This window comes from Fundulus heteroclitus, chromosome 8, assembly GCF_011125445.2.
Source record: "Fundulus heteroclitus isolate FHET01 chromosome 8, MU-UCD_Fhet_4.1, whole genome shotgun sequence".
In the NCBI taxonomy this organism is placed as follows: Eukaryota; Metazoa; Chordata; class Actinopteri; order Cyprinodontiformes; family Fundulidae; genus Fundulus; species Fundulus heteroclitus.
This window is the reverse complement of record NC_046368.1, coordinates 29,170,126-29,180,380: the sequence shown is the minus strand read 5'-3', so window position 1 is coordinate 29,180,380 and position 10,255 is coordinate 29,170,126. Positions and strand designations below refer to the sequence as shown.

The 10,255-nt window shown below is 38.7% G+C and overlaps 1 protein-coding gene across 2 annotated transcripts in view; it reads right to left on the bottom strand.

Moving 5' to 3' along the window:
- Positions 1 to 5,967: 5,967 nt before the first annotated feature.
- Positions 5,968 to 10,255, bottom strand: part of clip1b (CAP-GLY domain containing linker protein 1b) — a 45,760-nt gene continuing 41,472 nt past the window's right edge. For both annotated transcript variants that reach the window (XM_012869612.3, XM_036140530.1), the window contains 5 exons: positions 7,662 to 7,767; positions 7,423 to 7,588; positions 7,280 to 7,332; positions 6,649 to 6,761; positions 5,968 to 6,451 (listed from right to left, as the gene is read on the bottom strand). In XM_012869612.3, the coding sequence (XP_012725066.3) occupies positions 6,217 to 6,451; positions 6,649 to 6,761; positions 7,280 to 7,332; positions 7,423 to 7,588; positions 7,662 to 7,767 (673 nt within the window). In that variant the 3' untranslated portion in view covers positions 5,968 to 6,216. The remainder of the gene's footprint in view (positions 6,452 to 6,648; positions 6,762 to 7,279; positions 7,333 to 7,422; positions 7,589 to 7,661; positions 7,768 to 10,255) is intronic.

The window sequence follows — 10,255 nt, the reverse complement described above, 5'->3', positions numbered from 1 at the left end:
TCTTTAGATCTTGTACAGATTTATGGTTTGGTTTGACTTATTTATTCCATCAGTAGTGCTTGGTTTTGTTTTTATCATGTCCAATGGTTTTGTTTTCTTAATAAAAGTCATAAAAAGGTTTTGCGTCTGTCTGTTTGTTGGAATCTGCTAGAATGAGGACATTTCAGAACAAATTACATTTTATGTTTGTAGCTAGATTAATGTAAAATGTCTTAGCTTTTGAGAGATTCAACAATTTTCAGTTTAGTTTTATTAATAGAAAGCATTAGCAGGTAAAAGACAGCTTTATTTTTACTGTTTAAATGCTGAAAAGGATTGTGACTTAGAAAGTCAAAAGGTTAAATATTTACATAATTTAAATTTTTCTGACAGTGGGGTTCTTATCAAACCAGTGCTAAAGATTATTGGCGGACGTGTTCCTGTAGTTTGCACTCAATCGAGAAAAATTATTGGCTAGAACCCCATTTGTAGTTAGCAAAACAACAATTATAGATCCCACTGGTTACTTTTTTTTCTTTGCTAGATCCAAGTTTCAACACGAGGTAGAGTATAGTTGTTATTATGCTCCATTGAAAATCGGAGCAGACATTTGAAATGGAAGGTTAAGAAACTTCTAATGGAGCTTAAAAGGATTTTTCAAAACGTCAGAAGACACTCCTGCTAATTTATATCAAAACTAAATTATAGAATAATTTTGTAAAATCGGGAAAGTTTTGTATTTGATGTCACTTTTTCTTACAGCCATGTTATACTCTTGGAAAATTAGTTTGATCTTGTTTGATCTGCAATAAACTTAACAGATAAGCCTAAAACTATTCTTACATCTGGCAGATCTAGCTTTAAAGTAATCTTTTCATCAAAATGGTTTCTTAACATTTTGGAGCAGCCCAGCGAGAGTCCTAACTTGAATCTGATCAAGTCTGCAGAGAGCTAAAAGATAAGCGGGATGGCGAGGAGGCCTTCACCAAAGAGAAATCATCAAAACACTAGAAGAAACGTGCAAAAAGCAGCTCAACAAGGATGGGTATGAGTGCTTTAATATGAATAGATTTCCTTTAATGTGAAATAAACTGAAGATGGTGAAAGTATTGCTTAAATTAAAAGGAAATAAAAAGGTCTTGCTACTTCTATAAAGTATTTTAGATACTTTTATTGCCAAATGTCAAAACACCTTTAAGATCTTATGAGTTGCATTTGAGTTGATTAAAAGGACAATCAATGTAAAATTTAACAAATGGATTAATAGATGCCAAAATATAATCAAAGCTATGTTAAATGATCCTTAAAATCTTTTTCCAATGTTTAAATCTAATTGAGATTGTGGTTTACAAGGTAACCTTGTTCACGCCTTCTAAAACGTGGCAACAAATAGTGTTGGGAAACTAAAAGAAAACAAGACAACAGAAAACCCCTTCTTAGAATTTCTATTGGACCGTTCAGGAATATACAGTACATAGAAAACAGTGACATTTTACACCATATCAACGTCTGTAAAATACTCGTTTGTGCAGATGTTACATATAAAACATTACACCAACAATTAAGAGTCATCACTTTAAAAATACACAACGTATAGAGTCTTCTACAAACCGTTTTTCCCCACTGGGAGTGTAAACCTCTATACCTTCAGTCATTTTAGCTGGCAGAAAAATAAAATGTAGCACACATAAAAGCTCTATTTTTGTTTTATGGCACTGTGTACACATGCGTCAGAAGGAAACCTCTGGCTAGTATTTACAGAGACTAGTGATAACGGTTCGTCGCATCACTGTTGCACGGGAAGATTCAATATGATCCAAATTGTGCTTTAGAACAAAACATGTCCAAAGGTTGTTGCTACAGGAGTTTCATTTAAGGAAACAGTTTTCCATTTTAAGAAATCTGCTGATTCACATTTCACCAACAAAAACAGAAGCTAATTGAACTAGCGGCTGGTTAGCTTAGCTCAGCTAGAACGCAGAGTGAACCATGAGCCTCTGTCTTTCAATAAAGCTCTTATGATGCAAATATTTAGAACTGATAAATAATAAAACGCAAAAAAATAGTATAAAATAAAATACTCCTTTTACAAAAATGTTTGTTTAGGAAAGACAGAGGCTAGTTCTTCTAGTTTTGATACTGAATGCCAAGTTATTATGGTGTACCTTCATATTGCACCAATATATCAAGGTACAATAGGGTCAATGTTGCTATTAGCACTTCATGTAATAGTTAACCGGTTACTTTAAGTATATTTGTGCTTTTTGATGCATTTCAGCTGGTCTATCCACTAAACTAAATAGTTTCATTATTGAGGTTACATAGACATTTAAACATGAGTCAGTTAATATGATTTAAATGGAAATATTTTGTCCCATTTTCATTGGAGCTGAATTGTTTGACCTTAATGGTGTCCAAGGGTGAATACTTATAAGGGGGAATCATATCAACCCTAACCTGCAAGCTAAATTCTTGGTTTAGGACTGAATCAAAAACGGTTCGGGCCAATCACCTTACAGTATTATGGTTTAAGGCGAGACATACCAGCTGTGACAAAAGCAAGAGCTGCCAAGCCCACAGCTGAAACTAAATAAAACATGGCAGCGCGTAGCTGCTGCTATCATGTCGGTTTTGACGGAATCTAACATTTTTTTTCTTTGAAGGAACAACAGCAAGCAGAGCCTTGACCATCTTAACTCGTGATTTCTCATGGCGCCTGCTGCTTTACAACATTTTCATTAGATACTGGGGCTGGCTAAAACCAACTTTTGGTAGGCGGCTACTAGGTGTCGCTTCGGCCAATCAGCTCGGAAATAATACAGAAAGCTCAAACTAGAACTCAAAAACAGCTTCTCTTGAGTCAGTTTGAATGAACAATGAACTCATTTCCAGTTGGTATAGTGATAATAAAGTTCACAGACTATTATTGTTTATCTGAGAGCTATATGTTGAGTGGTAAATATGACATATTTACATATTTGTACTGTAGCCTACTGGCAGATGGAAATAAGATGCATTTTTATCAAGAATGTCAAACAGCTTTATGGGTATCAGCAGGGCCAATATACACTTTGTTTTCATACATAAAAAAATGTCTGCTGCTTGTTGCACATGAACCATCATTTCTAACCAGAAACCACTAAAGTCTCTGTGATCAAGCTGCTTGTAAGACTGAGAGGATTCGGGTTTAACAATGTTCCAATAAATATTTATGTTTTAAAAGAAGCAGATTTTATAGGAACATCAAAACCATGAGCGGTACCCATTTAAAATCCTGGACTTGTCTCAAGACAAAGTGTGTGGCTGTGTAGCACATGCAATATAAGTGTTGTGCCAAGACCTTCACTTTTCAAACATTTTATTTCGTTTTTTTGTTCATCTCGGGTAAAAGAGCTCTACGTTAGATTTCTAATGGATTATGCAAGTTGAATTTAGACATTAAAACAAACGTTCACGTCAAGATCAATTACATACCAATTTTAGACTACATATCTGTGGACCATTTAGAAATGTTTAGGTGTATTTTGAACCAAAAATGCTCATCTGGTTCTATTTCCACTGATATTTTAACACACGACTTAGCTAGAACTTTACACTTTCTAGTTACTACTGTACATAAACTGTGGCTAATAATCGTGATTATGGTGAGTTATTTTAACTAAGAACCTCATAGGGGGGTCTGTGATTAGCTGAGCCAAGTTAAGCAGCATTAATGTCAACGTTGAAATGAATTAAATTACTTAATCCTGTTACGTTCACTCAATAAGAAGGACAGAGTGTGTTATGTTCCAGCTCGTAAAGTGAATATGCATGATGACCAACGCGTCAACCCTTATCTTTGGAGGGCAGCGTTCTAACTGGAGAAATCTGTTCTTCCTCCCAGAAGAAAAGCTTCACAACTGGACATCATAATGTTACAGCTTTCCTCAATGGCAAATCTTTAAAGTAGAGAGTGCAATACTAAGTTAGTAGCAAGTTCTGTCACCTATATACTACAGTGGTCCTACTACAGGCATTAAACTTCATCCGTCCCAGATTATTTCCCTGTAAGAACGATCACCGGCTATTAAAAGAGCAGGAAATAAGGAAATAAATAACAAAAAGACACTTCATCATCTCCTACTACGGCAAATCTTTCCCCGGCCTTATATTAGCCTGTCGACACACAGGAAGGACAAAACGCAGAAATGTTCATCCCTGACCTTGAACACAGAAGCTGATAAACACAATTGTCGGCTTAAAGAGAAGCGGGCTAACTTGAAATCTTAACTTTAAAGCAAGCCCCAATAAAAAAGCTCCCCTTAAAGCTCTCACAGAAACGTAAAGCATAGAAGAATTCATGATACCAGCTGCTAGAGTTCTTCTGTGCGATTTGGATTAAAAGCTCCTCAGCAGCTATTAATCTGACGATAAGATGAAGGAAAACACAAAGTGAGCACAAAGTCAACTGGGGTCTACAAAGTACCCCGTTTACTTCACGTTTCCCTCATTTTGGATCTCTGAGCCGTCGGGGACAGCTATAAAAATAATGTGGACATTTAGGAGGACATTTCTGAGAAGACAGCTCTGGAAGAAGGCCGTCACCACGCCTCCGTTTGCAGATTGTTTTTGATGCTCTTCTAAAGGCCGAGAACAGATCATTACCCATTTTACACAATAAGCTCATTTCCATTAGGTACCATTCAGGGTAAAACAATTCATTTTTAAACAGTTTTTTTTTTTATAAACACATTGTGACATTGCAAAAAAAAATAAACAGCTGTTGATAAAAAATATAGAATTTAAACTGTGAGAAAAGTCATACCTTTAAAAATAAAAGGGTTAAATAAATCTGTGCTGAGAGAATACACACATTTATAAGAGGACCTCTAACATTTCACACAAAAACGCTACTAAAAAGTTATATCTAGCTGATAAAGTTGTAATATTTCCAGAGAGATAAAATGTTTCAAGATAAGCGTAACAAATAAAGCCTGATTCTTGAGAGGATGCTCCCACAGATGAATTCATACTCCTTACGTTTATTTCACATTTTCTCACGTTAAAACCACAAATCTCATGCTATTTTATGGGCATTTTATGGGATAGAGCAAAACGCAATATGAGCAGGGGATAATTGTGACTAGGAAGGAAGAACGTGTTTTTTTTTTTTTTTTTTTACAAAAATAAAAATCTGCATTTTTATCCAAACATCTTCACTTTGATGCCCTAAAATAAAATTATGTGCAACAAATTGTGTTTGGAAGTATTCCCCCCCAACTAGTTTTGCATTCAGCTCATGCCCCAACCCAGAATCCAGTCCAACTAACCGCCTTCTGACTAAACGGCATCTAGCTGTGTGTAACCGTGTCTCCGTGTAAATGAAGCACTTTAGCTTCAGAATGTTGTCAGGCAGCATTCAGGTTTGTGGTTGTAACGTCACAAGATGTGGAAAAAACATAAGAACATTCTCCCGAAATTACAAGAGTTTACAAATTTCTACGTCAGGTTTCCTCTTTTCCTTAAAATCTACTCAAATCGGTGATGTTCCCTTAAATATCTGTCTAAACCAAAAAAAAAAAAAAAAGTCTTTCATTTTATTTTGTTGCTTTCTAGTGACAAAATGTTCAAATTCTACCTTCACAATACTGGTATTACATTTTTTCTATTTCTTTTACATGTTTTCCTCAAACATTCGATCTTTTTTAAGCTTTTATGTATCATCTTTATTACAGACGGAAACACCGTTTTGCCTCCTACACCCTCGTTTACGCTGGAACACAGGCTTAGCTGATAAAACTAAGCATAAATCATTAGTTTAATGCGTTATGCGGCAGTGTTAGCTAACTTACTTAGGAAAAGGGACAGAGTGCAGATCTTTGTTTTAACTGTGCTTTGTTTAGTTGCATCACTTTGTTGCCAAAAACAAAACCTTCGAAACAACACGCGCGGAAAAAAAAATCACTTTCACTTAAAAAAAAAAACTAAACGTAAAAAAGTACAAGTGCAGGAAGCGAATTTCATTTATTATAAACATCAATATTGCACCAAAGAAGCATATTTGGAAAAGCATTCTGCACGGCGATCAGAACACTTTCTTTTTGAGGAAAGGGTGAAGTTGGGACAGTTTGATACCAGATCTTTGCATCATTACGGTATAAAAATACACTGTGGAAAAATCTGTGGGACTTAGCTGAGCAGGAGTGTAAGAAATGCATCAGGAGACGGAGTTAAAGAGAAGCGAGGGACTGAACCGCTCTAGAAGGTCTGGTCGTCGTTGCACGACTCCGTGGCGTGTCCAAAGGCCTCGCAGATGTCACAGTAGGGCCTCTCGTCGGCCGGGTTGCCGTGGTAGGTGCTGTGAGGTATGGAGTCGGGGCTCTGAGCCTGGGTGGGGCAGTCCTCCGTGTCGTGGAGGTCGAAGCAGTCGCAGATGTCGCAGAAGAGACGGGGGGTTGCTTTCTTTTCACGCTTTGGTACTGCTTCGTCAAACCTAGACGAGATTAGAGACAGCGCTGAATTACTACTTATTGAAGACGGCCTAAACTGCAGCGGCCATTGCAACGTCCACGATGAGCCATTATTAAACGGCACTTTAGTTTTGCGGTACGCATTTAGTAGCTGAGTTCCTGGAATCCTTTGAGGAATCGTTTCAGCCCTTATTCCAGACAGTTTGTTTTTTTTCTTTACCCATCTGTGCCGTCGTTCCCGTTGAACTCAGCCAGGGCGAGCTTCTTCAACTTGATCTTCAGCTCCTCGTTCTTCCTCTGCAGGTCCACTATTACGCTGTTCAGGAAGTTGATCTGATGGTGTCAAACACACAGATTAGTATTTAAATGACACTTCATAAGATGGCTGGTGAAGATTCTCAGTCATCCAGGTCATGGTCATTCCAAAAAAAGTAAAAAAAAAAAACACTGGACTTGTTTTCCGTAGTTGAAGACGTTTCGCTTCCTCTCCAGGAAGCTTTCTCAATTCAAAAGGTCTGGAGTAATGTGGAGTACCAAGCTTTATACCATTGCCAAACAAAGGCCTTGTAACGGCTTAGATAACATGCAAATTCAATCGAAACAGGTTCACCCCTTAGTAATGGGCGGTCGTTGAAGTCATTAAGCCAGCAGATTGAACCGAAACCGGTCCACTCCTCTGTAACGAGGAGTCCCTAACGACCCTAACGACTCCCCGTTACAGAGGAGTGGACCGGTTTCGGAAAACAAGTCCAGTTGTTTTGTTTTTTCTTTTTTTTTTGGAATTCATAAGATGGCACAAACAGAATAAATACATCGACCAGTCTTTTCGGTGTGTTTGCAGACGGCCTCACCTGTCCCTCAGCGAACTCTTTCTCTTCTCTCAACTGCTGCAGCACAGCATCGCCTGCAGGAGCGTCCATAAAACAAGACAGACACGTCACCAGAGGCGTACTCACCTGCTGTCAGACGCTAATCCGAGGATACATTTCCTCACCTGAGGGGGGCGCCTCCCTGTCCTCTCCATCGGGGGCTTGGGTTCCCATGAGCCTTTGCTCCAGGCTGTGAACACGACTCTGCAGCTGAGCTTTGTCCTTCTCCAGCGTCTCTACAGCCGACTGCAGCGTCTTGGCCACGGCGTTCTCTCCACGCAGTACGGCGATCTGCACAGATAGGGAAGCTTTGACAGACCTGCCTCGGAAAAGGGCCGAAGCAGCAGGATCCTGATGGGGGTACCTCGTTCCTCATAGTTTCCAGTTCTCTGTCTTTGTCAGAGATTAAAGCTCCCATGGATCTCTGAAGATCTACATCCCCAGTCATGTCTTGATTCAAAATGGCTTCTCTGTAGAGAGAAAAAGCATTTTTTACTAAACGTGTTTCTGTTTATGTTGAAGCCTCAGTAAACCCAAACTAGAAATGCTGCTTAATTCAGAGGAAAAACATGGATAACGGATGTCACAGTTAGAAATAGCCGGCTTTCAGAATGAAGGTATAGTGCAGTCTTAAGTAGTTCCTTTCTTAACCACACATTGTGCCGTCAACCACTTTGTACATATTATTTAATAGAATGCCAGAGATACTTTTCCCTTGCTTGCAAGAGAGACACATTTTGCTTTTGTAAAATATTTACTGTCACCAAAAAATACAAACAGTCATGGGATGGAAACTAAAAGAGCCTTTCTCTTGTTAAGATCAATCTACCCTAAGCACGCTATGGCTAGACGATATAAGGAAAAAATGCATATAGATAAAATAAAAATCATATTGATCGATATCGCTAATTATCAACAAATTTGGTTGCAATAACTACCGTTACCAGCAGAAAATGCTGGTGAAGATTCTCAGTCATCCAGGTCATGGTCATTCCAAAAAAAGTAAAAAAACAAAGCAACTGGACTTGTTTTCCATAATTGAAGACGTTTCCGTAGTTGAAGTTCCGTAGTTGAAGTACCAAGCTTTATACTAGCTTTATTCTAGTATAAAGCTTGGTATTCATCATTACTCTAGACCTTTTGAATTGAGAAAGCTTCCTGGAGAGGAAGCGAAACGTCTTCAACTATGGAAAACAAGTCCAGTTGCTTTGTTTTTTACTTTTTTTGGAATCCTGAGAAAATATTAACCCTGATTTAGGAGACTGTGCATAAAAAAGCCTGCGAAGCTAGAGTTTTGGTAGCTAATTAGCTGTTGCATACGCCTCTCACCATCACTTAAACAAACCAGATCGGTCTCAGTAAAGGCAGCAGCAATTGTTGACTGTCGTGGTAACTAAACATGCCCATTACTACAAGTTTGGAAACTTAACCAGCAACATTTTCATCTCTTTCTTGCATAGATTCAAGATCTGTGAGAAGAAAGTTGGACAGCGACATAATGAGACTTGCAGGAATCCAAATTAAACTGCAAAGTCTGAAGTGCGGAAGATTAAGGTTTAATTTCCGATGCCACGGGAGCTGCCAGCTTGTTCCAGTAGCTCCCACTCAACCCAGAGTTTTTCTTTTTTAAATCCATTTTCAAGTGTGTTGTGCATTTCTGTGTTTTCCACCTTGGTTGTACATTTGCGTTTGGGGACCGCGTTAAAGGCCACGCTTCCATTGTTTGGGCCAGAGACCAGCTGTTAGCTCTTGGTAGCTCCGCTGTGCCACCTCCCGCTGAGCAACCCGATATCCCCCCGTGAAGTGAGGAGGAGGAGACATGGAGGCTGAGCCGGCATCGGACATCGCAACCGGAGGAGAAGGTTCAGACGCGTCGTCTGTCCATCATCATGGGAAATGTGAGAACCCTTCCTAACAACGTGGATGAACTGGCTGCGCTAACCCGGCTACAGAGAAGCAACAGGGTGAGGAGCTTGGTCACATTTTATAGAGGCTTGTATGTTGTAAACTGCACTCATTCTTGGATGAAAACGACATTCTGGAAATGTTTCAGTCTGGTTTTAAAGCCTGCCATAATCAGCATTATTAAGAGTTGTAAAGGATCTTTTTGGCCTGTGGTACTGGAGACTATACTGACACTGCGAACAACAACATTTTGTTATCACGTTTAAATCCCTTAGAGGGCATTCAGAACACAGCACTTGATTGGTTTAGGTCTCATTTGGCTTATCGGTCTGTCTTTTATCGGTCTCTGCTTTTGTCCCTCAACTATGGAAGAACCTCCCGTTGTACATTAGATAGGCTCTTTCATTGCCTACTTTTAAAACTAGAGTTAAAACCCATTTTTAGTCTGTGGCTTTTTACACCAGGAAGCTTTAGTTTTGACCATGTTTGTTTTAAACTGGTTTCATTGTGTTTAATTTGTAGTTTTTATTGTTTTAACGATAACCCATCAGCCCAGTTCATAGCCTGTTACATGTTTACAAACATGCTGGTGGTTCCACAGGTTCTTGAGCCGACTGAAATCTCTCACGTGCTAAAATTTATTTCCACACTTTTATCTCCTCTGGAGTGTTTGTTTGGGCATCCCTGCACATTGCACAGCTTATTAACTTGAATATTTACATTTTTGCTAATGACTATTTGCACACTTTTTAACTTCTCAGAGAACGTTTGTCTGATATATTCACACAGTAATTTACATCATTCTGTAAAGAGACTGCTCTCTGTCTTTTTGACTTAAACTTTTTCTTATCTGATGCTAAGGCCTATTGGGCGTTTCACAAATGACGTCAAATTACTGAACGCGGCCATCTTGGTCGTACAAGTAGAACGCTAAAGCTTGAATAGTTTACTTGTTTCAGTCAAATAGTGAACAGATCTGTCCTGAATATTACCTCAACAGACTTATTATGGCAACAACTAAACACAGCTGCTGTGTTGGTATCTGCTGGAGTG